This window comes from Equus asinus, chromosome 14, assembly GCF_041296235.1.
Source record: "Equus asinus isolate D_3611 breed Donkey chromosome 14, EquAss-T2T_v2, whole genome shotgun sequence".
Classification (NCBI taxonomy): Eukaryota; Metazoa; Chordata; class Mammalia; order Perissodactyla; family Equidae; genus Equus; species Equus asinus.
The window spans coordinates 25,568,107-25,595,330 of NC_091803.1; the positions used below are offsets into that span (position 1 = coordinate 25,568,107).

The 27,224-nt window shown below is 49.7% G+C and overlaps 3 protein-coding genes across 11 annotated transcripts in view; 2 read left to right on the forward strand and 1 right to left on the reverse strand.

Annotated features, from left to right (window-relative positions):
* Positions 1 to 325: 325 nt before the first annotated feature.
* On the forward strand, positions 326 to 4,383 carry SLX1A (SLX1 homolog A, structure-specific endonuclease subunit). Of its 4 annotated transcripts, XM_070483955.1 has the most exons (7): positions 326 to 513; positions 1,067 to 1,118; positions 1,209 to 1,547; positions 2,390 to 2,517; positions 2,692 to 2,779; positions 2,860 to 2,934; positions 4,322 to 4,383. In XM_070483955.1, exons 1-6 carry the CDS (start codon positions 326 to 328, stop codon positions 2,887 to 2,889), a joined length of 825 nt encoding a protein of 274 aa, XP_070340056.1. In that variant the 3' UTR covers positions 2,890 to 2,934; positions 4,322 to 4,383. The 4 variants fall into 4 exon arrangements, 3 of the variants coding, with proteins under 3 accessions (XP_070340056.1, XP_070340057.1, XP_014719463.3); XR_011494003.1 differs by lacking the exon at positions 4,322 to 4,383 and having other exon boundaries at positions 2,629 to 2,779; positions 2,860 to 2,983; XM_070483956.1 differs by lacking the exon at positions 1,209 to 1,547.
* Positions 4,384 to 5,253: 870 nt separating this feature from the next.
* LOC106845634 (sulfotransferase 1A1) lies at positions 5,254 to 7,677 on the forward strand. The gene is made up of 7 exons (XM_014863972.3): positions 5,254 to 5,412; positions 5,523 to 5,648; positions 5,735 to 5,832; positions 6,356 to 6,482; positions 6,582 to 6,676; positions 7,166 to 7,346; positions 7,476 to 7,677. Exons 1-7 carry the CDS (start codon positions 5,265 to 5,267, stop codon positions 7,586 to 7,588), a joined length of 888 nt encoding a protein of 295 aa, XP_014719458.1. The 5' UTR covers positions 5,254 to 5,264; the 3' UTR covers positions 7,589 to 7,677.
* A 148-nt stretch (positions 7,678 to 7,825) lies between these two features.
* The window catches only part of SGF29 (SAGA complex associated factor 29), a 38,675-nt gene continuing 19,276 nt past the window's right edge, over positions 7,826 to 27,224 (reverse strand). For 3 of the 6 annotated variants that reach the window (XM_014863974.3, XM_014863975.3, XM_014863973.3), the window contains exons 2-10: positions 22,241 to 22,330; positions 18,009 to 18,084; positions 17,249 to 17,321; positions 10,517 to 10,581; positions 9,579 to 9,708; positions 9,361 to 9,507; positions 9,084 to 9,119; positions 8,816 to 8,978; positions 7,826 to 8,031 (exon numbers count right to left, since the gene is read on the reverse strand). In XM_014863974.3, coding sequence (XP_014719460.1) covers positions 7,915 to 8,031; positions 8,816 to 8,978; positions 9,084 to 9,119; positions 9,361 to 9,507; positions 9,579 to 9,708; positions 10,517 to 10,581; positions 17,249 to 17,321; positions 18,009 to 18,084; positions 22,241 to 22,315 — 882 coding nt within the window. In that variant the 5' untranslated portion in view covers positions 22,316 to 22,330 and the 3' untranslated portion in view covers positions 7,826 to 7,914. Of the gene's footprint in view, positions 8,032 to 8,815; positions 8,979 to 9,083; positions 9,120 to 9,360; positions 9,508 to 9,578; positions 9,709 to 10,516; positions 10,582 to 17,248; positions 17,322 to 18,008; positions 18,085 to 18,701; positions 18,764 to 18,853; positions 18,925 to 22,240; positions 22,331 to 27,224 lie in introns of those variants that run through there. The other 3 variants (XM_070483952.1, XM_070483954.1, XM_044747628.2) reach the window with 2 other exon arrangements.

Genomic DNA, 27,224 nt, shown 5'->3' on the forward strand with positions numbered 1-27,224 from the left:
CACTTCCGCCCTCTCGCAAGCCCAGCTTTCCAACGGTCATGGGTGTCCGCGCTTACCATCAGTAAGCCAATCAGACTCTGCATAAGCACGGCCTCGGCCGGAGCGGACGCTAATTGGTGCCCGCCGCCTGCATAGCAGCTGGTTGTGTGGGCCGGTTTAAACAACCTAGCTCCAGCTAGGGTAGGGGCACGAACCTGCGTTACCGTGGTCTCTAAGGTAGCTCGGGATCGCCCCCAAGCGCTTTTTCCCAGACAAGCATCTTGCGGCCCAGGCCACGCAGCCCTCCCCGAGGTCATTGGCCACAGCAATCAACCCAGAAGTCTAGATGGGCCCTGCGGGGGGCACGGCGAGGCCCGGGTGCTTCTTCGGCGTCTACCTGCTCTACTGCCTCAACCCTCGGCACCCGGGTCGCGTCTACGTCGGGTTCACAGTCAACCCTGCTCGTCGGGTCCAGCAGCACAACGGGGGCCGCAAAAAAGGCGGGGCCTGGCGCACTAGCGGGCGCGGGCCTTGGTAAGAGGGGACGGATCATGGTCAACGGGAGGGCTTCAAGGAGGAGGAGGGCCCGGCGGAGGAGAGGCCTGCTGAGAGGGGCGGGGCCCCTGTGGGGCTGAGAAACGGGACCGCGGTGGGGAGGCTAGTGACGAGGGCCGGCCTACCACAGGGGAGGAGCCTGGTGGAGAGGCGGAGCCCTGTGAAACAGGGCAGTGGGACACAGAGGCGGGGGTTGGGTAGAAGGGGACTGATGATCCAGGCTTGGTCCAGCGACAGGGGGGCTGGTGAACAAGGCTGGGGCTGCAATAGAGAGAGCCTGGAGGGAAGAGAAACTGAGGATAGCAACTGAGTACCTGTGCTGGAGGCAGGGCCTGAGGTTGGCAGGTGCGAGGGGACGTACCTTCCCGAAGGCGGCCGGGCCTCGTGGGCTGGGCTTGAAAACAGGTGTGAGGATTCCACTGTCGGGTAGGACTAGAGGCTAACCCTGCCGAGGGGATTCAGCTTGACTCGGGATGCGGTGGGGTAGGTGAGGTGGGGGGCTCACAGGTCGCGCCTTCGTTCTCTTCCCCAGGGAGATGGTGCTCATCGTGCACGGCTTCGCTTCCGCTGTGGCCGCCCTTCGGGTAAGGAAGGAGATGGGGATGCGGGGAGGACGGGCTGGGGCTTGGGCCCTTCCCCGGGCGGCCCTGAAGCCGGGTACTCCCTGCCTGCAGTTCGAGTGGGCCTGGCAGCACCCTCACGCCTCGCGCCGCCTGGCACACGTGGGTCCGCGCCTGCGCGGCGAGGCGGCCTTCGCGTTCCACCTGCGCGTGCTGGCGCACATGCTGCGCGCGCCGCCCTGGGCGCGCCTCCCGCTCACCGTGCGCTGGCTGCGCGCCGACTTCCGCCGTGATCTCTGCCCGCCGCCGCCGCCGCACGTGCCGCTGGCCTTCGGGCCTCCGCCGCCGCGGGCCCCTGCCCCTAGGCACCGCGCCGTTCCCTTTGCTGACTCCGAGCCCACGCAGGACCAGGACGCCAAGGCCCGCTGCACCCTGTGCACGCGTGCACTCCAGGTGAGAGGCGCTCCAGGGGAGACGCTTCACCTGGTCTCCAGGGATGGGCGGGTCTAGGGTTCAGACGACTGAGGATGGAACTGTTTATTGAGGGACCAGGCAGCTTACTGACACCCCTTGTCCGCTCTGCCCCTCTTCCTTCACACCGGTACCCTCTTGCTCAAAGGGCCTTTGCCGTTCACCTTTGACTGGAAAGTTCTTCCCTAGACCTTCAGTCTGGACAGAATGCCACCTCTCCTTCTCTGTGAGGTCTTCCTTGGCTCTTCATGTACAATTGCCACTCTTTCTTGTGCACTTCCCTGCCTTCCTTTTTTTTTTTTTTTAAGCCTTAACACTTATTATTGTCTGACATAGTATATATTTATCTTTATCAGTCTCTCCACAAGGGGAGTTCTTGTTCACTACCATAAACAGGGTCTGGCACAGAGCAGGTGGCCAATAAATATTTAATGAAGTAACTGAGATGATGGGCCTGACTTCTGCTGAGCTCTCAGTAAATGTAAGGAAGTTGAGTACTTGTCCTTCAGAGACTAAGTAACCTGCCTGAGATCACTTAGCCTGTAAGGAACTGTAGGTCTGGCTGCAGTGGCCATGCTGTTGTATAATCACTGCTAATGCTCAGAGAAAACTGGCCAACTTAGTCCCTGTGGGCAAGTACTGTAACTTCTTTCTCCGTGCCTCAGTTTACTTATCTATAAAATGCAAATAATAGTACTATGCGCCTCATATGGTTGTTTTATGTAAAGCCCCTGGAACAGGGTCTGGTCCACAGAACTTTTCATGACTATTAGCGACATCATTCTACCTTGTTTTTTCTCTTAACCTGCTGCCACTTCTGACAGGATGAAGAGCACCCTCTGTGTTGCCCCCACCCTGTCTGCCCCCTAAGGGCCCATGTGATCTGCCTTGCAGAGGAGTTCCTGCAGGAGGAGCCAGAGCAGCTTCTGCCCCTAGAGGGCCAGTGCCCTGCGTGAGTCCAGCACCCCTCCCCTAAACCCTACCCTGGTTTAGCTCTAGGAAGATGGTGCCCAGTTGTTCAGGTCCAGGCCCGAGGCAGCTGAATCCTCATCTTGGCACCCAGGGCCTAGCCTGGAAGCTTGTGATGCCTGACTCTGTGTCTTCTACCAACTGCCCGCCTTGGTAGCTGTAAGAACTCACTGCTGTGGGGAGATCTGATCTGGCTGGGTCGGATGGGCACCGAGGAGGAAGACGACGACTTGGAATTAGAAGAGGTGAGAAGTGCCTTTGGCCCCAGCCTCCTACCCTACTCCGTCCCCTAGGCTTCCTTTGACCAACCCTTTTGTCCCCACAGGAGCACTGGACAGACATGCTGGAGATCTGAAGCTCAGCATCCCCAACCCACTCCTTTTCTGTGCCATCCCTGCAGGTCTGGGCAGTTTTTACTTGAGTACAATAAAAAGTCTGAGTTAAGCGTACCTTCTAGTGTGTTTGCTGGGGGGTGGAGCTAGGAGCAGACACCCTGCCAGTCACTGGGGTCTGAGGAGAACAGAGGATGGGGGAGGGGCTGCTGGCCCCAGCGTGGACCAGCCTCTCCTCTGCCTGGAGGTTCCCCTGCCTCAGCTTTCCCCAGCAAGCTTTTTCTGAGGTCACACATTTTTTGAGGGCTTGGGAGACTTGGACCCTTGACTCAGATCCCAGCCACTTACAGTACCCAGCTTGACTTTAGACTTTAAAACAAATAGTAAGGACAAAGGCTGAGGAGGGCAGGGGGGATGCTCCCCTCAGATGGGGACCTGTGGCTCTCTAAGTCCCAGCTCCTTGTCTCTGTCTGTGGACCCCTCTTCAAACCCAGGGAAAGAAAAGCACCTTCTAGGGACCACTGTTCTTCCAGCAACCATGAATCAGGCTCCAGGAGGTCCCATGGCAGCCGTGGAGCTGGACTCACTCTGAGGGTTGTTAGATTCCAGCGTTCTTGCTCTTTCCTATCCTATGCTGCCTCAGAAACAGCTTGCCCTACCTTGCTCTGCTCCTAGCCCCATCACCCTGCCTACCCACAGCACTCTGGACTGGCCTTGTAGTCAGAGCCAGCAGTTCCTGGAATACCAGGGCTGCCGGGGGCCTGTGGGCCACCCCCGGCCTGAATCCTTGGCGTCTTTAAGACCGGCCTGGAACCAGCAGCCTACCTTGACACTTCATGCCTACCTTGAAGTGTCCACTTTTCCTCTCCACTCCTCTGCCATCTCTAGACCGGGTCAATTAGAAAAAGCTGTCTGGGGGCTGGCCCCGTGGCCGAGTGGTTAAGTTCTCACGCTCCGGTGCAGGCGGCCCAGTGTTTCGTCAGTTCGAATCCTGGGCGCGGACATGGCACCGCTCATCAAACCACGCTGAGGCAGCATCCCACATGCCACAACTAGAAGGACCCACAACTAAGAATATACAACTATGTACCAGGGGCTTTGGGGAGAAAAAGGAAAAAAAATAAAATCTTTAAAAAAAAGAAAAAAAGAAAAAGCTGTCTGTTGGCCTACCCTGCAGGGGTGGAGTTTAGAGGGGAGCTCAGGAGCCAGGATTACACAAAAATCCAGAAAGAAAACTAGTGGGCCCTTTGTCTAGTTTCCGTCTTTTGTTTTCTACATGCTAAACCCACATCTTGGGTTTTCTAGCCAGTCTAAGCTTGGCCCCAGCTGGGGTGTTAAGGAGGGTAGCGCAGAGGGTTCCTCCCATCCCAGACTCTGCCCTTTGCTTCCTGGAGGACAGCCAAGTCCCAGTGCTAACTCCAGATCCCTCCCACTTTGGCCCTATAAAACCTTCAGCCCAGTGAGAAGTTCTGCATTCACCACACTGCACCCGCGCCAAGCCACAGCACAGCGAGGTGGTCACAAGGCCACGATCGGAGAGATCAGGTGAGTGCCAAGGTGGGGACCAGCTGGGTCAGATCTCCCTCACTCTGCACTGTTAGCTCCTATTCTATCGCTTGATCACTCTGCCCCTGCCTCTAACGTCCCTGTCGTTTCCTCATGGATAGCCTATCTCAGTCTGCCAGCTCCAGCCCCCACCTGGCCTCTTCCGCTGAGTTACCACAGTTTTGCTCATTCACATACCACACCCTCACTGTGTATAACTGCTCAACTGGCTGTGTTATCCCCAAGCCAAGATGGAGTGTGGCTGCGCACATGGGATCACAGACCAGGCTGGCCTTTGGGAGGTTTCCATACGTGAGGGGCCCGGGGGCTCTAGGAGGGGATGTCAGGGAGAGGAGTCTCTTGGGAGTAGGCCAGGAGCCATGGCAGGAAGGAGTAAGAGAGAAAACTGGCTGGCACGGAGTTAGGACTGGTAGGTCCTAGAGGAGTAGTTTTTTCTAGTGCACGTTGGAATCTCCTGGAGAGATTCCAAAAAAACTGCTATCTGGGTCTCATCCCCAGAGAGTGATTTAATTGGCTTGGGGTATGTCCTGGCAGGCACTGGGATTTTTCAAAACTCTGCTGGTAAGTCAAAGGTACAGCCAGCTGACCCATTGCACAAGCGTTAGAGCTGGCTTTAAATCCAGCTTCGCCCCTCACCAGCTTTGTGGGTATGGGCAAGTCACTCAGCCTCAGCCTCCCTCAGCCTCAATTTCCTCATCTTAAAGCAAGAATTCAACAGACGGTGCCTCAGCCTCAATTTCCTCATCTTAAAACAAAGCAAGAATTCAACAGACGGTGGTGTTGTAATATTGTTGAGGGAAGTAGGCCACATTCTGGTCCCTGACACGGCAGCATGGAGCTGATCCAGGACACCTCCCGCCCACCACTGAAGTATGTGAAAGGGGTCCCTCTCATCAAGTACTTTGCAGAGGCACTGGGGCCACTGCAGAGCTTCCAAGCCTGGCCTGATGACCTGCTCATCAGCACCTACCCCAAATCTGGTAGGTGATCCTCATTACCACCCACCCCTCTCCTGGGCTGCAGTCCCCACCTTGGGCCAGCAAGGGCATGCCCTCAGCCTTGCTCACTTCCTGTTTCCCTCCCTCTCCAGGCACCACGTGGGTGAGCGAGATCCTGGACATGATCTACCACGGTGGTGACCTTGAAAAGTGTCGCAGGGCCCCTATCTTCATCCGAGTGCCCTTCCTTGAGTTTAAGGCCCCAGAGGTTCCCTCAGGTGTGTGGTGGGGTGCTGGGGGCAAGTGGAGCAGAGGGAGGTAAGATCAGGGCTCCAGCTCAGACCTTTCCCTACCCATGGCTTAGGTGTCGAGGTTCTGAAAGATACACCAGCCCCACGGCTCCTCAAGACACACTTGCCCCTGTCCCTGCTCCCCCAAACCTTGCTGGATCAGAAGGTCAAGGTGAGTGGCAAAGGAAGCCTGGGAAGGAGGCTGCTTGGGCCATTCTAGCTTTGCCCTTGTCTTCTGGAAAGGTCTCCTTATTGCCTCCACTGGTCTCACCTTAAGCAGGGGAAGCCATCTGCCTCACACTCTGGTGGGGTCACAACCAGTGAAAGTGAGCGCCCTCTGTGCAGAGCTGAGAAAAGCAGTCTGGGTGCCCACAGGCCCGTAGAGGAGGGGGCTGGTGGGCATCTGGCACGCCTTGCTCCAAATCTGGGTATGGTGGCATTGAGGGGATTAGATTAGTATAAAATATGGTTCCAGGGACCAGCTAGGACTTTGGCATCAGAGCAGGGTTCAAAGTATCAGCTCAGTTGCTCCCATACCACAGGAGCATGAGCAAGTCAGCCTCTAAGCCTGTTTCCCCCATGGCCAAACCAGGAGAGAACCTCCCTCACAGGGATGCCATGAAGGGTAGAACACCTAGTGCCCGGTGTGCTGTGTGGTAATGACATGGGGGATGGGGGGTCATCCACTCCTCCAGGTGGTGTACCTTGCCCGCAATGCAAAGGATGTGGCCGTCTCCTATTACCACTTCTACCGCATGGCCAAAGTGCACCCTGACCCTGGCACCTGGGACAGCTTCCTGGAGAAGTTCATGGCTGGTGAAGGTGGGCCTGACTCTGGAGGAAGCAGGGGGTGGAACTGAGGGACAGCCAGCTCAAACTAATACCAACCTCTGTGTCTGTGTCCCCTGCCCTTTTCCCCAGTGTCCTACGGGTCTTGGTACAAGCACGTGCAGGAGTGGTGGGAGCTGAGTCACACCCACCCCATCCTCTATCTCTTCTATGAGGACATGAAAGAGGTGAGACCACTTGCTACCACTTCCCTCCATGTCACACATGGGGAGGCAGGAACCTCACGGGCACTGGCCAAAGCCCCCCAAATTCCCTTCCCTATGGCAGTCCCCACCCCGCCTTCCCTGCCCAGGACTCAGAGCTGCAGTGCCATCTTGGTGGCAGCACTTTGCACAGCTCTTAACCTCCTAGCGCCTGGGTCAGCAACACGTGCAACTCTCCATCAGCCGTTTACTGCCATTGCTTCTCCCTGGGGCCAGTCAGGAAAAGAGGACTGTCCTGCCCTCACCCCTAAGGAATCAGAGCTCATTCCAAGATCACAGGGCATAAGGCAATTAAATTTGCCCCAGGGAAAGAGGAGCAGACAGTCAAGGTGCTGGGTCTGAGAGGTCTCTAAGCAGCAGTAGGAGATCCCAGAGAGGTTAGAGAGGGGCCTCCCTTTTGTTTGCTCAATGAGCAATCCAAACCTCCACTGAAGAGCTCTTCTGCTGCTCCAGAACCCCAAAAAGGAGATTCAGAAGATCCTGGAGTTTGTGGGGCGTTCCCTGCCAGAGGAGACCTTAGATCGCATTGTCCAGCACACATCTTTCAGGGAGATGAAGAAGAACCCCATGGCTAACTACAGCACCATCTCCTGTGACATCATGGACCACAACATTTCTGCCTTCATGAGGAAAGGTGGGTGCCCGCCCAGGATGGGCATTTGGGGAGGCGAGGGTGGAGGCGGCAGCCAGAGCCAGCCCTGAACCACACAGGGCCTCCTCTGTGGCCGGGACCTCCAGCTTCCCTCCTTCCTTCCTTCCACAGGCATCGCGGGGGACTGGAAAAACACCTTCACCGTGGCCCAGAACGAGCACTTTGACACCGACTATGCTGAGAAGATGGCAGGCTGCAAACTCACCTTCCGCTCAGAGGTGTGAGTGCTGTTCATCAGGCCTTCTCCAAAGGGAGTGGTGTGAAACAAGCCCGATCACAGCCTCAAGAATAAAATAAATTTGTGTCACACGGAGAGGCTCTGTTGGAAGCTAAGAGCAAACCTGAGCTAAAACAGTAAATGCCCACTGGGACCAAATGAAGCCATTTCCTCTATGGCCTCCAACTTGCCCTACACGGGGAGGGGAAGAAGGGTCTGGAAAAGTAAAACCAGGAGACATGGGCAAGGGGGAAGAATATTTATTTGATCACAAAATCTTTTGTTGCATTCCCCCTTGAAGGTGGCAGGAGATTGCGAATCTGCCACCCTGCTTCACTTTTTCTTGGGCTCCTTACAAGCCACCACGTACCTCTGGGCCACATTGAGGGGAGGGGAGTAACCATCTGCATAGGAGGTGTCTTCAAACAGGACCGAATAGTCATCCTGGGGCTGTGGCAGGGGGCAGACAGGAGGGGCTGGTCAGAGGCCACCAGGTGAGGCACCCCCAGGCCTTGACCAACAGGAACCTCTGGTGCATGGGCTCCCAGCCGCCTTTCCTCATCTTCACTCATGAAGTCTAGATGTTTGAACCCAGTCCCTGCCACTACAGAGCTCTTTTCTCAGCAACAGAAGGCCAAGGGCAGGGGATAAAGAGTGGGGAGAATGGAGACTACCTACATGGGCGGGTCATAACTGGAGGCTCTGGTGCTTTTTGGGGACTCTGCTTAAGGGGATCAAGGACAACCCAGAGGGTAGCAGCCAGGGATCCTGGAGAGAGGGGAGAACTGCCATTGGGTGATGGGTGACCAGGGTGCCAGCAATGTCACAGGAGCACAAGAGAGCCTCAGGCCAAGGAAGGGCAGTGGTGCAGGAGTCAGGGGTGGGAAGACAGGCCCTGGGCATGGCGCTTCCTGTTTCAGGGCTCAGGCTGCTCATCTCAGTGCAAAAGTGAGGTTAGCTCAGAGGCCACACCAGGTCCACTCCACTCAGGGCTGGCTAAGGCTCTGAAGGTTCAAAAGAGGTCAGCTGGTGCTGCCCTGGAGGACAGGGCAGGAGGGGAGTTACAGGGCAGAGTGTAAGCAGAAGAGGGAGGGCAACTCGCAGGACCCTCCCAGCCCAGAGAGGCCATAAGATGAGGACAACAGGGGAAGGCAGTGAGAAGATGATCCCATGACCCATCTGGTCAGCCCCGTCCTGGTGTCAAGCAGGGTCTCTCCCATGGGGGCTGCCTTACCCGTTGTGGGGGTGTGTGGATCAGAGCACGATAGAAGCAGGTGGTTTGGGGATACAGGGCCAGCACGAGCTGCTCCTTCTGGAATAAGGCTTCGGGGTCCGTCTCAGGGTTGGCTTTCCACTGGGGCAGTGGGATGATACGCCGCCGGCTCAGGGTGTGTCTCCTGGAGGGGGAGCTTAGGTCAACCCATAGCCAGGTGAGGGGCTCCTTCCCAGCAGCTCAGCTGTCCCCAAGGCTTCCGCGGCCCCTCCCTGGCCAGCACACTCACTCTTTGCCTTCTTCATCAATGTCATCTACCTCATACCTACGGGTGAACAAAAGGAAAATGGTGGATGCAGGGAGACGCAGAGTCCAAGTTGGGGAGCCGTGAGGAGGGGAAGGAGGAGGGCGGGGAGGAGAAGTAGCCCAAGGAGACGGCTGCCTCCCCTGCCATCTCCATCCCTGCAGGCACCCTCGGGGAAGCTTTTCTCCCATCCTGCAGATGGGTGAAAGAGGGGCAAGTGTGATGACAGGAGAACAGCCCACAGGGCTGGGTGTCCACTCACTTGTTGGTGGCATGGCTGTAACTGACCACTTCGGCCAGGATCCACTGCTCATCCCCATCCACAGCCTTGACTCGGGCAGCCACCTTGTCTCCAGGTTTGGCCACGTAGTCCCCAGAGGCCGGAATGGCCCCACAGAGGGGTGGAGGCCTGAGGGTGGAATAAAGTGTTAGTCCCAGCCCCTCCCTTGCCAGCTCCCCCCACCATGGACCCGCCCTCACTTGTCACCAGGCTTCCCGATCCACAGGGGCAGGGTCATGGCTGACTGCTGCAGCAGGGTCATCAGCACCCCCCTGCGCATGGTCTTCCGAGGGGGCTCCGAGTCATTATACAGGCCCGCAATCTTGGCCGCTGTGGGAAGGAAGTGAGCCCCTGAGGCAACAGGGACAGGGTGCCTGTCCCCAGACCCACCCTAGCATGCCCGCACTGAGCTGTCAAAGGAGCTCAACCTGGAGCCCCACCTCCTGAGTTAGCACCGAGGGCTTAGATGTGATCCCTGCCCCTTCCACTAGATGCCCCGGTGAGGGAGACTGCCAGGCTACACTAACAGATGGTGAGACGTCAGCTTAGTGGATTTGCTTGGGCGGAAGGAACTAGAAGCGGGTAAAAGGGGGGCTTCTGAGTGCTGGTCATGTTCTGTCTCTTGATCTGGGTGCTGGTTACGTCCATTTGTTCAGTGAGTGACGCTGTCACTCAGCTGTACATACACTCACGTGCTTCAGCAAGAGAAGTGGGAAAGCCTCGACCATCTGGAAGGATTTGGACCACACCCTGGGTAAACTCCACCTGAAAGGCCGGCTTCAAGACACCCAGGATGTGGCTCTCAAAAAACAGTGAGGTTCTCACCACTGCGAGGAATGGAAGTCGGGGAAGGAGGAGGCTGACTGCCCCCGGCAGTAGAGGATGCGAGAGGAACATGAGGGAGCGGGGCAAATCGTCCTGGTCTGCAGAGGGAGAACTGGGGAGGCCCTGCCTGAGCACTCGGCATGATCTCCATTCCCTTTCCAGCCCCAGGGCCCAGGTGCGCCTCTCGGTCAGAAGCCCATGGGATGATCACACCAGGCTGAGGTTACAGGCTCCCCTGCAGGGAGACATACTGCTGCTCTCAGGAACCCGCACTCCACCTGGTTAGGGAACGCCAAACTTGTCTCTAACTCACCAATCCGCCTCTCTTCCAACAGAGACTTGATTTCCGCAATCTTATCTAGGGCTTTCCGGAGGATGCTGAGGTTGGGGAGAAGGGAGAGAAGAGCGATGGATGAAGCATGAAGCATAGACTTCCTTTTCTGGTTACGGCAGGCTGGGTAACTCAGGCCAACCCTACTGCCAAAAACTGGAAACCCTACATCTGTTTTTTAATCTGAAAAGTATAAAAGAACTGATGAGACAGTAAAAAGTAGCAGGCCAAAACATCTAAGGATCCTAGAGACATAAGCAAAGCAGAGAGAGCTGCCATTGTCTGAGTTTGACAAATCCTGAAGAAGTGTTGCTGAGTGCTGGCAGCCTCGAACAAGCTCCCGAGATAGGGAGGACAGAAGTTCAAACTCGGGGTCTGCCCAAGGTGGGACATGTACTAGGAGACACTCCAGAGGACTATGGGGAGTTGTCTCGACTCAGAGCAGGGCCAGGTGGAGGGAACGTGTCCCTGAAAGGCTGCAGCCCCAGAAAAATCTCTGGAGTTAGTTTACAGGGGCTCAAGAGTGGCTGGGATCCAAGCAACCTGGCAGATGTGAACACAAATCCTTGCCAGAGGAAGGCTTCTTTATCCTAGACCTCGGGGAATGTCCCCCAAAGAATAGTTCAACAGCAGTTAGCAGCACAGACTCCACTTTGTGTCATTTACTCTCCAGTCCATTCCTCTAGCAAACGTTTAGTAAACGCCCCCATGGTTCTGAGGCCTTTGTTCATCAGGAGGGAGACACATAAGAACACAGCGCAATACAGTGTCACAGAAGGTGTCCCAGTGCACGTCCCAGAGGGCATGACTCGTGTGGAGCTCATCAGGCAGAGGCCAGAACAGGGGCAGCTTTGGCAGAGGGAACTGGGCAAATCAAAGCAGGGAGGGTGAACACTTTGCCCCATGTGCTCAGGTAGTCGCAGTTCACCATGGCTGGGGCAGGATGCATGGAGGGCTCAGCTAGTGCGCCCACAGGCTTGTGAGCCCTGGGACACAGGGCTGTCAGCATCCAGGACAGCAGAGACAGAGTAAAACCCAGGAGGCCAAAGGGGACTTTGGAAGTCTGGTCATTGCTGCTGGGCCTGCTTGGAGGACAGTTTTATGTAGCATGTCCTAAGCTGTATTCTGTGAGATATTAATGCAGTGGTTCTCAGCTCTAGCTGGACATCAGAATCCCCTGGAAAGTTTTAAAAAATCCCAAATGTTTTAAGCAAGAATCATAAAGATACCAAATCTAGTGGGTCTGATGTGAAATGGGACATTTACATAGTCTCAAAGTAGCTCCCTTAAGACACTTACAAAGTATACAATGGAAAAGAGCAATAACTGGACATGGGAGAAACCAGGAAGAGAACGCCTTATTGCATGGGACAGTGTCTTGTGCCTTCTGATATGAGGCACCAAGGACAACATCATTCCTGTGCTATTACTGCCGAGAGTGTAAAACCTGAATCTAATCGTGAGGAACGTCAGACAAACCCAACTGAGGAGCATTGTACAAGATCACTGGCCTATCATCTTCAAAATGTCAAAGTCATGAAAGGCAGAGACAGCCTGGGAACTGTTCCAGATTGAAGGAAACTAAAGAGACATGATAAATGCTGTGTTGATCTGTACTAGAAAGATGTTCTTTTGCTATAAAGGACATGAGTGGACAGTGATAAAATCTGAATAAGATCTGTAAGTGAATAGTTTTATATTAGTGTTAATTTCCTGACTTTGAGAAATGTACCGTGGTTGTATACGAGTGTCATTGTTTTTAGGAAATACTGACTGATGTATTTGGAGGTCAAGGGGCATCATGTCTGCAACATAAACAATTCAGGAAAAAAAAACAGCGTGTGTATATATAGAGAATGATAAAGCAAATGTGGTAAAATATTACATTTATGTAAGTCTGAAATTACACAAAAATAAAAGGTTAAATCAGTATCAACGTCTGAGCTCCACCCCAATTAAATCAGAAGCTTGGGGCATTGCCAGACTTGAGAGCCAGTGTGTAAATGTATTCCAGGGCCAAGCAACTTGGTGAAATACTGAGTGAAAGAAATTGTTATTGCAGAGCTTGGCAGAGCCTTCAATGCCTTAATTTATGCTGTGAGTCTCTAGGAGAGGAATGCAATACTCCATTTCGTCAAGTTAGTGCCGTTCCACAGCAGAGATTCGAGGAAACAATGTTTTAAGATCACTTACTACATAAAAAGCAATTTTCTGGAACTGAAACTTCTCCATCTCAGAACCATAAAAGCTTCAGTTCATTGAGTATTACCTCCCAGGCAAAGTGTGGGACCCTACCTTCTGACAGGCAGCCAGCCAGCCTGGCAGCAACCCTTGGGGATGAGGCTACCCCAAGAGTCCCACTTCACCTGGAACAACTGAGAAGGGCTTCTTTCTGGCTGACATTCCTTCGAATGCAACCAAGAGCCCAGAGCCCTAACCTCTCTCCCCCACCCCCAGCACCTCCTCCCTGACCATTAGCAAGCAGCTAACACAGTGTGGGCCCTTCAAAATAATCCAATACTGCTGCATACAAATGCACAGCATAATCATTTGATTAGGGAAACATTTTAAAAAGAAAAAAGGTAGGGGCCGGCCCTGCGGCCGAGTGGTTGAGTTCGCGCGCTCTGCTGCAGTGGCCCAGGGTTTCGCCAGTTCGGATCCTGGGCGCGGACATGGCACTGCTCATCAGGCCATGCTGAGGCAGCATCCCACATGCCACAGCTAGAGGGACCCACACCTAAAAATATACAGCTATGTAGCGGGGGGCTTTAGGGGGAGAAAAGGGAAAAGTAAAATCTTTAAAAAAAAATTAAAATTTTTTTTAAAAAAAGAAAAAAGGTAAAAAATATTTCCTTTTGGGCCTTCTCCCTGGCTGAGATAGTTGGAGGTGTGCTTGCAGAGTGTCTTAGAAGAAAAGCAGCTGATGACAGGGGCGCTGGACAGATGGAGCCCTCCTCCCTTCCTCCCACTGAGAGCAGAAGGAACCCGCGGCCACACTGCTGGCTTCTTAGCACTCCTTGGCCCCAGACTGCAGTAGGGGAGGTGGCTGCAATAGGGGGATAAGGTAATAGGTGGTAGCTTCTCAGGCACATGGCTTTTTTGCCCACCTCTAAGTGGTCTCTGCTTGAGTGTGGTCCGTGTCACGGGTGAGGAGGGAGAAATATCTTCCCCTGGCCTCCGAGCTGACACATCCTGTGACATGTCTGAACTAGAGCATGACATCTGGTCAGCAACATGGAACAATATCCATGCAGCAGGTGCCCACCAGCAGACGGTCTGCTTCCAGGCCCCAGTGCCTGCCTCAGAAAGACGGTCCTGGCACTATGGCCTTCATTCTCTCCTCCAGGCCTGTGAGTCATTCAGGCCCTTGGAAAGCGAAGCTGTACCTCTGCTGGTACTAGCTTAGCTACTCCTAAAACTACCTTCCCTAGCTGGAACTCTGAGTGACTGAGGCTGTTCAAAGAGAGACGCCCATTGTCTGTGGCCAAAGTGTCACTGAGGACACCATCCCTTACGCTGTGCACTGCCCTTTTAGAGCTGCATCACTCGTTCCCACCCACGAATGGCTGCCTATCCTCCACTACAATATGGAGAGGGAGACCTTTGCCTTTGTTTCCCTTTGACCCCTGCTGCCAGTGTGCCACCTCAAGGCCTTTTTAAAAAAAAAGATGAGGGGCTGGCCCCGTGGCCGGGTGGTTAAGTTGGTGCGCTCCACTGCAGGCAGCCCAGTGTTTCGTTGGTTCGAATCCTGGGGACGGACATGGCACTGCTCATCAAACCACGCTGAGGCAGCGTCCCACATGCCACGACTAGAAGGACCCACAACTGAGAATATACAACTATGTACTGGGAGGCTTTGGGGAGAAAAAGGAAAAAGATAAAATCTTTAAAAAAAGAGATGATTGGGGGCCAACCCGGTGGCGCAGCGGTTAGGTTCACCCATTCCATTTTGGTGGCCCTGGGTTTGCCAGTTTGGATCCTGGCTGCGGACGTACGCACCACTTGGCAAGCCATGCTGTGGCAGCATCCCATATATAAAGTAGAAGAAAATGGGCATGGATGTTAGCTCAGGGCCAATCTTCCTCAGCAAAAAGAGGAGGATTGGCAGCAGATGTTAGCTCAGGGCTAATCTGCCTCAACAACAAAAAAAAGAGAGACAATTGTTAAATGAAGACACAGGGGCTACTTTCCAGTTGAAGACACAGGGACTACTTTCCAGTTAAATGAAGACACAGGGGCTACTTTCTAAGTAAATGAAGACACGGGCTACTTTCTAGGTAAATGAAGACACAGGGACTACTTTCCAGTTCCTGCAAAACAGGAGGAAAACCAGCTGGGAGGCAGCTGTGGTGCACACAGTAGAAAGCACAGCAACACCTCAGAGGACTCGGGCTAGTTCCTGAAGTGGGCTCTTGGCGTTTCTTCAGTTTCCTGAGAGTTTTAATTAATCCCTTTAGAAAATGGGCTGATGCATGTTACAGCACTTGGATCAGTGCTACAGGAACATACAGTAACAGGTATTTTTCCCACCTAGACTCGGAGCTTGCTGTGGGCAGGGGGCGTCTTAGCCATCTCACCTGCTCTCCTGTTCCCAGCATGGCATTTGAAAGTGAGGAGGCCTCACTTAGTGTTTAGTGAATGAATGTTTAAGAGTCTGAAAAGTGAAATGGCAGCAGAATTGCAGGAAGCTGGGAGCTGCAGTTATGAAACAAGCTCATAAATGTTTAACTCTGGTTACGTCAATGCCAGAGAAAGCCCAGGCCAGACTGGTCTCAGAAGCAGTCTCCTTGCTTTGTCAGCAGATGAGCGGGGAAGGGACAGTGCTTTTTACTCTCAAGTGAGCCTGCGTCACTCTGACTTATGCAAGCCAAACTCCAGCCAGCTGAGTGGGAAAGGGCCCAACTATAGCCAGATGATAAACCTGCAAATCAGGGAGAACATGGGGTGGGGAAGGGTGGGCTGGAGAGCCAAGAAGGCAACATGTCCAATCGGAATTCACCATCTTTTCCCCACCCCGAGTCAGCCCCACCCCTTTGTTCTGCTCTTCAACCTGGCAAAGGGAGCCCCATCAGATCCCTTTGTCCCAGCTAAAAACGTTGGAATCCTCAACTTGTCTATTCCCAACTGGTCCCCCAATTTGATCTCAGAAATTGTCCTTGAAGGCACCCTTGCTTCTCCATCCCCACTGCCACTGTCTCAGCTCAACTCCATCACCATCTCTTGTCTCCTGACTAGCCTTGCATCTTACCCAGTGTACTCTCCATGGTGCAGCCACGGGTTTCTCTCCTGCTTTTACACCTTCATTGGCTCCTTGGGGCCTCCAGGATAAAGTCCAGGCCCCCACGTCCTGCCCTCTCTTTCCCCAGCCATACAGGACTACTTCTCACTCCCCAGATGCACTGCCCTGCAGGTACTCCTCCATGACTTTTGCACACTCTGTCCCCTCTGCCTGGGCTCTCTGTCTTGCTTACTGACCCCCAGCTTGAGTCTCTCCTCCTCCCTGAGGCTGTCCCAGATCCCTAGCCACAGTGAGCCCTATCTCTGCTAGCCCACCAACTACACTGTCCTATAACTGTTTTTTTTTTTTAGGGTATCTCTCCTTTCTGGACTGCTTGCCCTTAAAGGCAGGATCCTCACTATCCTTGTGGCTCTATAAGGAGAGTGCCTAGTGCCAGGTGCAGGGTAAGCACCAGCAAAGGTTTGCACAATGGCTGACAGCAGGCAAAGAAAATATGAGACTATGAGCACAGGACAGAGGCTGTGAAGAGCCAGATGCGAGGAAAAGAAGAGCCTTGGAGGCACCAGTAATGCTTAGGGTGTTCACTCTGGTACATGGCTGTCACCGCCACCGGGCTCTGCATGTGCCATCACCTACGTGTGCAAGGCAATTATTTAAACTGCAGGCTGAGACTCATTAGTGAGGCATGAAATTAATTTCTTGAGTAACAACTGTCATTTAAAAAGTACAACGGAAATAGACTATACGTAGTAACAGTAAAAACTGTAATTCTTATTCCAATTCTGTGATATATAAACATATAAAATAAATGTGTATGCTGTGGGAAGCAAAAGAACATGGACTTCGAGTTTAAAATTGGGCTCCTCCACTGACTAGCTGCATGACTTTTGGCAGATTACGTATCCTCTCTGTGTCTCAGTGTCCTCATTTGATGGTAACCCCCATTTAGGGTTGCTCTGAGGATTCAATGAGGTAAATATATAAAGCACTTGGAATAGTACCTGGCACACAGTAAGGCCACATAGGAGTTATTATTATTATTATTATTATTATTATTGTTATGAGGCTCCTACATTGAGTTATGGTCAAAGGAATTTGAAAAACACTGGTATTAGGCACTTTATATGCATTATCCCATTTTATGTTGACAATTCTGTAGGTAATTATAATCCCTATTTTAATGACAGAGTAACTGAGTCACAGCTAAAGTGACAGCCCAAGGCCACACGACTAGTAACTGGCAGCGCTGGGATTTCACCTCCACCTTGCTGCCATCTATACAACAGTAGGGCTAGAGATATGAGGGGGCCTAGAAGTGGGCTCTAGGGAAGGTGGGCCCCAAGGGAGAGGCTGGGGGCTAGGAATCTGCTAATCCACGGCAGGAAAGGTAGGCTGGGGCTCTGGTCTGTAGGCTCCTGCAGCCCAGCGCCCGGGCAAGGAAGGGGAAGTGCCGCAGGGCAGTGGGCGGTACTCACTTGCACTCAGCCTCCGCATCAGCCTTGGCAGTCGTGTAAAGACCACGCAGCTTTGTCCGGTAGTAGGGAGAGACTGCAGAGTAAAGACAGGGAGAAAGACATGGGTGAGGGGCAGCCGGCAGTAATGTGGCACTGCTTCTAGGACACCGGAATCAGACTTTGGGAGGCGCAGAGAGGCCATGGACCAAGGTATGAGATTTACTGGCTCAGAAGTGCTCCCCAAGGCCGACACTCCAAGTTCAACAAGTTTATATTTACATAGGGTACAAATGCTCTTGCTGCATCTAGGAGAGGACTTTCTAACCTTTGCCACAGCATGACACATGCAGAAAATATTTCTCAGCATGGGAGAAAACAGAAAACAATTCTCAAAGTTTCTCACAGCTGGAAAGCACCAGCCCAGGAGCCTGACTGTCTGAGGGCCTAGGGACACATGCAGGGCACTCGGGAGGGAACACTCTCCAGAAAACACCAGCCACCTGGGACGCCCGTGCACCCCAAGAGAGTTCCTGGATGCCTCATAACATTCCAGTCCCTTGAGTTGGGGGATTCTAAGGTCCCTTAGTACTAGGCAGTCTGTCATCTGTCTCCTGGGTCACCTTAGGTCACCCAGCCTAAAAGAAAACTGTCCCTCTGGCCTAAGGAGCAGTTCATTTTGGATTACGCAGATAAATGCAAAAGTCCCTTTTGGAAATGCCAGCCATCTTCCCAGGCCTGGCCCACTCCTTTAGCCCCTTCTGTCCTGAGCCCAGCTACTCACTCTTGTTCTCTGTCTGCATCCGCTCGTGGGTCTTCTGGATATTCACTAAGTTGTGTTCGCTCCGCGAACGCTCTTCCTGCAAGGACAAGGTCAAGAGGACATGAGGGAGGCCCTCCATCCTGCTGTGACACCCTGTATTCCAGGCCAGAGGTCCCATAAATATGGCCCTCATTTTCTAAATCCAAATGCAGGATAAGTTCAAAAGGATTTTGTTCCCTGAGTAATACAAAAGCATTACAGAAGGCATTAAAGTTAAATCATAAGTTACACATTTAATGACTCTCCTTTATCAAAAAGAGGCAAACTGATCTACAGTCTCTACCTAAATTACAGCTGAATTCTCTGCAGAAATTGACAAGCGCATCCTAAAATTCATATGGAAATCCAAGGGACCCAGAATAGCTAAAAGAATCCTGAAAAAGAAAAGCAATGTTGGAAGACTCACATTTCCCGATTTCAAAATTTACTACAAAGCTACAGTAATCAAATAGTGTGGTACTGGCATATACATCAATGGAATAGAACTGAGAGTCTGGAACTTAACACACATACCTATGATCAACCCATCTTGGGAAGAGGGAACGGGGAAGGATGCTGGTCAATTGTTCCCCCCAGCAGAGGTCCTGGGACTAGGGCTGCAACTAAAGATGCCGGAGGCAGGAATGATTCCTAAGGAAGAAATTGTAACCATACCTTTTAACCTTTATATCAGAACTTCTAAGTGCCTGAGGGGACGGGTTGTGCCTTCACTCCATCTGGAAAAATGGGGTCAAGAGTGAACACAGCGGTACTGCCTAGTGGTCAAAAGAGCCCACCAGTTCCGCACCTGTGTGACCCGAGTCTACCTGACTGGGAGTGGACTTGCTAGACCAGCGTGGCCGCCAGCATCAGGACCAGCACGGTATGGCCAAACCTATCGTCCTTCCAAAGGGAGAAAAGTTGGGGTAAAAATCAACGACAAATAGAAGGAGAAATAGTAGCTGAGGGTAAAAGAATGAATAAATGGATTATGCGATGAGGGAAATTAAATATTAATTACTATCTCAAGAGAGGTCAGAGCAAGGGAATAATATTGGCTCTTGGCTCAGTTCTACCAGATGACCAAAAGGGTGAAGCCACACGTTTGCCAAGACCACTCCTGCTTTTGGAACCTGACAAAGTCAAACAGATGCCTACAAACCTGAGTGGCATCCCTCTGAGAGACATTTTAGTTATGGTATACTGATAAACTAGACTAATGGTTGATGACTGAATAATGTGCCAGTATCTTTTTTTCTTTATCTTTTAAATTTCATTAATAAAATAGTTTTAGAGCAGTTCTAAGTTTACAGAAAAACTGAGCAGATAATAGAGAGTTCCCATATACTGCACCTGCTTTCCCCTGCACAAGTTTCACCTATTATTAACATCTTGCATTAGTGTGGTACATTTGTTACAATTAATAAACCAATATTGATAATTATTATTAGCTGAAGTCCACAGATTACATTAAGGTTCACTTTTTGTGTTGTACATTCTATGAGTTTTGACAAATATATAATGTCCCGTACCCATCACGACAACATCATACAGAATAGTCGCACCTCCCTAAAACTCTCCTGTGCTCCCCTATTTATCCCGCCCCTGCCCCCCAAGTCCCGGCCATCAACAATCTTTTTACTCTCTCTACAGTTTTGTCTTTCCCAGAATGTCATACACTTGGAACCAGACAGTATATAACCTTTCAGCTGGGGTCTCTCGCTTAGTAATACGGGTGCCAGTATCTTTTGACTCTTACTTTGCAGGTTACATCCCACTAAAAAGGATATCGTTTGGGAAGGAATTTCTGAGAACTGGTCCCTCCTGGGCCATTGGGCTGTGTGGTGTAAGGCTCCCGGCCCAGTGATCACTGTGGAACTGTCAACCTGGACAACTGCATGCTTAGACAGGTTCCCAGTTACTATGGACAGAATATAGCAGCACACGCCCAATATGCCACGGCGAATCATGCAGAAGTACGTATCACCTTTGTTTTTGTGAACAAAAAGCTATTTCTTAGAATAAGAAAAAAAATGAGTCTCCAATAGGATTAAAGCGGTAGGTACCACATAGTGGGTCCAAATTCCCCTGGGGAATAGCTCCACCCTAAGATGAGGAAGGTTTTGAGAGGCAATATGATATACTCAGGCTAAATTAGATCTAGGTGTGACCACCACTCACCCAACGCTCTAGGGTACAAAATATGTATCCGAACTGTACCCAGGCCATGAGTGCACAACGGCAACAATACGTGTGGCGGAATAAGCAACACTGTCCCACAGAGAGAAAAGGGCTTTAGGGGAGACGGGTGCTGGTGTATGTACGTGGGACGAGCTGAATTCACTTTTAATGAGAAGCAGCATTCCAGGGGAGGATTTGTTAATTAGAATAAATAGACTGAAGTGAGCTATCTTGCAGGAGGAAGGCAAGAGAGTCAGCGTGGGTCAGGCCAATGCAATAAATTAACGCTGATAATTCTAGGACCCATCTGTTGTCGGGAAACAGCTTACACCCTGACCCACCAGAGCCTCTTGACTATTTTAATACAGACGGAGGCTGAAGTAGCCACGGGGCAATGGCCCCCCATCCTAGTTGCTGAGCCCCAAGGGGCACACCTATGGGAATCTCATGGACCTCCAAACCTATGGAAGCCCTCTAGGGGCACCTGTAATTTACACTGATGCACCATGACCACCCTTGACCCAGGAATAGACCAAAATAAGACATATCCTGAAGTACAGTTAGCAGAGAAAGGACTTTTACTCTGAATACCACCTGTGTTCACCCTGTAGGCGGGAGGTAGGTCCTGCTATACAACAGCACATGACGGAAACCAATCTCAGTACAAGCCTGCGAGCTGAGACAGGGTGACTGGCTGTGTCCCCAGCTGACTTGGAACCCAGAAACAACTGAATCATGGCCAATGTAACAAAGCCTCTCCATAACAACATCTGGTAAGTGGCTAGGGCCAATTCTGTTGGGAAGGCATAACAAAGAGCTCTATAATTCTTACTGGTTTGTTTTGTAATGAAACTGAATTTTACCATGACTATACTTCACATAGGTGTAAAACACTGGCATTGTTGGTAAGATTCAACTACTTTATATAAATAAGTCTATGATAATACTGATATTGATGACCAAATGTATTAGGAGATTGAGTCAAAGCCTTCTCAGAATGTAATACTGATGGAAAATGACCAGCCTGAGGAAGAACTGGATTTAGCTAACCATCAACTAATTTCTATGCTAAACAATTCTCCACAAATTTACCAGAAAGTACAAATAGAAGAAGATGAAGGGAGGAACCAAATGAGTATAAAAATGTGAAGATCCACCCCTACCCCACACTGGCTCCTCCAAACGTTAAGCATATTCATACTGATCCACTTGCTGTATCTGTTATATAAATGCTACACTAAATGTAGATAATCAGACAAATATGATTGTTTTGCTGTAAGAGGGCCAGGGACGTGGTCTGTGCAATAAAAGATTAACTCAGCAGGCTTGGGTTTTCAAACCCTGCACCTTTCAAAAAAAGATTTGGCCCTTGACCAGCTCCTGGGAGATAAGCTCTAAACCCTTGGAATAGCTCGCCTGATAAGAGCATCTTTGTTTATCTGGGCCGAGGAGGGGAGGAGAAGGGAAGTGACTGCTATGGCATACCAGGCATTTTTGTGAGGTGATGAAAATGTTCCAAAACTGATGATGGTGATGGTTGCATAACTCTTGGAATATACTAAAAACCATTGAATTGTACGTTTTAAATGGGTGAATTGTGGGTATGTGAATTATGCCTCAATATAGTTATTAAACAAAAAGAATCATGAAATCCTACACAGGACAGAAAATCAAACAGGAATGGTAGTTCAGATTACATCATCTTGGTTCCTGCACGTCTAACCTCTCTGAACACAACACCCCCACCTCACCCCCTCTGCACTTCCGGGTCACAGCCCATGTTCCCCTCTAGGAGAGCAGGGCTGTGGCTTTTTTTTTGTTCCTTCTCCCCAAAGTCCCTCAGTACATAGTTGTATATTCCAGCTGTAGGTCCTTCTGGTTGTGCTATATGGGATGCCGCCTCAGCATGGCTTAATGAGCAGTGCCATGTCTGTGCCCAGGATCTGGACCGGTGAAACCCTGGGCCGTGGAAGCAGAGGGTGCGAACCCAGACACTTGGCCACAGGGCCAGCCCCAGGGCTGTGGCTTTTTACCTGGGTTTGCTTGATCAGCTGATGGAGCTCTGTGAGAAGTTCTGCAATTCGGGAATCAGCAGACACAAGGGCCATGGCATATGGGGGCACCTGGGGTGGAGGAGGAAGAGAAGAGAACTTCATTAGTGACTCTGGCAGGTTAAATCGTACCCTCCAGAAAGATACGTTGAAGTTCCAACCCCTGGTACCTGTGAATGTGCCCTTATTTGAAAAGAGGGTCTTTGCAGATGTAACAAAGATGTACGTTAAGATGAGGTCATACTGGAGTAGGGTGGGCCCTTAATCCAATATGACTGGGCTCCTTATGAGAAAAGGAGAAGAGACACAGAGACAGACACACAGAGAACACCAGGTGGAGAGACGGACACACACAGAGGGAGGTCAGCCATGTGACAGAGGCAGAATCAGAGTTACGCAGCTGCAAGCCAAGGAATGCCAAGGGTTGGAAGCAACCGCTGGAGGCTAGGAGAGGCATGCAACATTTTTTCCTTCTGAGCACCCAAGAAGGAACCCATCCTTGGGTTTGGAACCAAGTCGACCCCTCAGTTTTGGAATCCAGTCTCCAGAACTGAGAGAGAATATATTTCTGTTGTTTTAAGCTGCCCAGTTGGTGGTAATTTGTTACAGCGGCCCTAGAAAAACCAACGCAGTGGCAAGTTGTCCTGGAATTCTACCCCAATCCAAGGATGTCTGTATTTAATGTGTTCAACCAAGTCAAGGAGTACTTATGCAGTACCTTTCAAAAGCAGCATGCCCTAGGAGAAGGGGCAGAACAAAATGGCGGGGTGAGCTGACCCGGGATTCTCTCCCCTCCAAAATACAACAAAGGATTGGAAAAACTGAATTTCAGAGACTAAATGTAATGCCAATACGTTAGAGACCTACAATACCAAGAAGGCGGAGATCATAAACCCTACTTACGGCCTCAGAGGCGCTGGAACGGTAGGAGAGAACGTTGCTCCCTCCCCTAGAGTCTGCAATCGCTGCGGCGCGGGTCGGGAAGGAGCGGGGGAGGGGCCACGCGACCGGGGGATCATCCAGGACTCCTGCCGCTGGTTCAGTGGAGACCCACTGACGGGGGGGAAAGCTTCCGTCCACGGGGACCCCATAAACCCAGGGCCTCGGGAGACCAGAGAACAGAACTGATCTGAACCCAGACCGGCGCGTGTGAGTAACAGCCCCTCCCCCCTAACAAAGCCAGTGGGCGCAGGCATCTTGCCCCAAGGCGGAGCGCTCATGACACGCCGCTCTCGAACCCCATCTAGTGGCGACAGGCTGTAACTGCAACCGAATTCTACCACCATGCGAAAAAAACGCTCCTCTACCATCCAGCAATTTATAAAAGCCCCAGACCAGAAAGAAAACAATAAAAACACAGAATTAAGTCCTGAGGACTTGGAATTAGGTAAACTAAGTGATAATGAGTTCAGAGCAGCTATAATAAAAAAACTCAATGACGTAGAGAGAAAGATAGAGAAACAAGCCGAGTTCTGGAGTTATTTCACAAAAGAGATTGAAATCATAAAGAAGAATCAAACAGAATTACTAGAGATGAAAAACACAATGGCCCAGACAAAAGAGAATACGGATTCCCTGAATGCCCGTGTAGACACCATAGAAGAGCAAATTAACATAATTGAAGATAGACAGGCTGAATGGCTCCAGACAGAGGAAGAAAGAGAACTAAGAATTAAAAAAAATGAGGAAAATCTCCAAGACATAGTGGATTCAATGAGGAGTAAGAACATAAGGATCATAGGAATTCCCGAGAACGTGGAAAAGGAAAATGGAGTAGAAAGTGTGCTTAACGAAATTACTGAAGAGAACTTCCCAAATCTAGGGATTGATGGAGAAATGTGTGTAGAGGAAGGTTTCAGATCTCCTAGATTTGTCAATGTAAAAGGACCTACTGCAAGGCACATAGTAGTAAAATTGGCAAAAAGGAAAGATAAGGAAAGAATACTCAGGGAAGTAAGAAAAAAGAAGAGAATAACCTATAAAGGAGCCCCTATCAGACTGTCAGCAGATTTGTCTACAGAAACCTTACGGGCTAGGAGAGAATGGAGTGACATATTCAAAGCTTTAAAAGATAAAAATCTTCAGCCAAGAATACTCTATCCAGCAAGAATTTCCTTCAGATATGAGGGAGAAATTAAATCTTTTCCAGACAAACAAAAGTTAAGGGAATTTGTAACTAAAAGCCCTCCACTACAAGAAATCCTCAAGAAGGCTCTCATACCTGAAAAAAGAAAAAAGGGAGAAAGGGGTCACAATCCACAGACTAGGGAGACCGATGGATAGAACCAGAACAGGATAGTAAATATTCAACTATAGCATTAGGGTAAAGGTAAGGAAACTACCAAAGCAAGGACGATCTTATCACTCTAACTACATATTCATAACATGAGTTGGAATAAGAAATGAAAATAATTATTTAGGAGGGGAAGAGCAAAGGGTCTAAATCAGTATTGGTCAAGTAAGTAAGAGACCACCAGAGAACAGACTATATTATACATGAGATTCTAAATACAAACTTCAAGGTAGACACTAAAATAAAGTAGAGAACAGAGTCACAAATCAAAAATAAGGAAAAATCTAAGAAACCCAGCATAAGAAATTGCAGTATTAAATGGGTAGGCTAAAGCACACAGGAAAAGAAACACAGGAAAACAAGATAATGAGCAACAGATTGACAGCGTTAAGTCCACATGCATCAATAATCACTCTCAATGTGAACGGATTGAACTCTCCAATAAAAAGACACAGAGTGGCAAAATGGATTAAAGAACAAGATCCAACAATTTGTTGCCTCCAGGAAACACACCTCAGCCCCAAGGACAAACACAGGCTCAGAGTGAAGGGGTGGAGGACAATACTTCAAGCTAATAGCAAGGAAAAAAAGGCAGGTGTTGCAATTCTTATATCAGACCAAGTGGATTTCAAAATAAGACAAGTAATGAGAGAGACAGAGGGACAATATATAATGATCAAAGGGACACTTCATCAAGAAGAAATAACGCTTATAAATATCTATGCACCCAACACAGGAGCACCAAGATTCATAAAGCAACTATTAACAGATCTAAAGGAAGATGTTAAAAACAACACAATAATAGTAGGGGACCTCAACACCCCACTCACATCAATGGACAGATCATCTAGACAGAAAATCAACAAGGAAATAGTGGAGCTAAATGAAAAACTAAAACAATTGGACTTAATAGACATATATAGATCACTTCACCCTAAAAGAGCTGAATACACATTCTTCTCAAGTGCACATGGAACATTCTCAAGGATAGACCATATGTTGGGAAACAAGGCAAGCCTCTACAAATTTGAAAAAATTGAAATAATAACAAGCATCTTCTCCCATCATAGTGCCATAAGGCTAGAAATTAATTACAAGAAAAAAGCTGAGAAAGGCACAAAGATGTGGAGACTAAACAACACACTACTGAACAAGAAATGGATCATTGAAGAAATTAAAGAAGAGATCAAAAAATACCTGGAAACAAATGAAAATGATAGCATGCCATACCAACTCATATGGGATACAGCAAAAGCTGTATTAAGAGGAAAGTTCACTGCAATACAGGCACATCTTAACAAACAAGAAAAATCCCAAATAAGCAACCTTAAAGTACACCTAACTGAACTAGAGAAAAAAGAACAAATAAAGCCCAAAGCCAGCAGAAGGAGAGAAATAATAAAAATCAGAGCAGAAATAAATACTATTGAAACAAAAAAGGCAGTAAAAAGGATCAATGAAACAAAGAGCTGGTTTTTTGAGAAAATAAATAAAATTGACAAACCTCTAGCCAGACTTACAAAGAAATAAAGGGAGAAAGCTCAAATAAACAAAATCAGAAATGAAAGAGGAGAAATAACAACAGACTCTGCAGAAATACAAGGGATTATGAGAGAATACTACAAAAAACTATATGCCAACAGAATGGATAATCTAGAGGAAATGGATAAATTCTTGGACTCCTACAATCTCCCAAAGCTCACTCAAGAAGAGGCAGACAATTTGAACAGACCAATCACAAGGAAAGAGATTGAAACAGCAATCAAAAACATCCCAAAGAATAAAACCCCAGGACCAGATGGCTTTCCTGGGGAATTCTACCAAACTTTCAGAGAGGATTTAAGACCTATCCTTTTCAAGCTATTCCAAAAAATTAGGGAAGATGGAACACTTCCTAACACATTCTATGAGGCCAACATCACGCTGATACCAAAACCAGACAAGGACAGCACGAAAAAAGAGAACTACAGGCCAATATCACTGATGAACATAGATGTAAAAATTCTCAACAAAATTTTGGCAACCAGAATTCAGCAATTCATCAAAAGGATCATACATCATGATCAGGTGGGATTCACACCAGGGACACAGGGATGGTTCAACATCTGCAAATCAATCAACGTGATACACCACATCAACAAACTGAGGAATAAAAACCACATGATCATCTCAATAGATGCAGAGAAAGCATTTGATAAGATCCAACAGCCATTTATGATAAAAACTCTGAACAAAATGGGCATAGAAGGAAACTACCTCAACATCATAAAGGCCATATATGACAGACCCATAGCCAACGTCATACTCAATGGGCAAAAACTGAGCGCCATCCCCCTGAGAACAGGAACGAGACAAGGAAGCCCTCTATCACCACTCTTATTTAACATAGTACTGGAGGTCCTGGCCAGAGCAATCAGGCAAGAAAAAGGAATAAAAGGAATCCAAATAGGGAGGGAAGAAGTGAAACTCTCGCTGTTTGCAGACGACATGATCTTATATATAGAAAACACCAAAGAATCCATTGGAAAACTTTTAGAAGTAATCAACAACTACAGCAAAGTTGCAGGGTATAAAATCAATTTGCATAAATCAGTAGCATTTCTATACTCCAATAATGAACTAACAGAAAAAGAACTCAAGAACACAATACCATTCACAATCGCAACAAAAAGA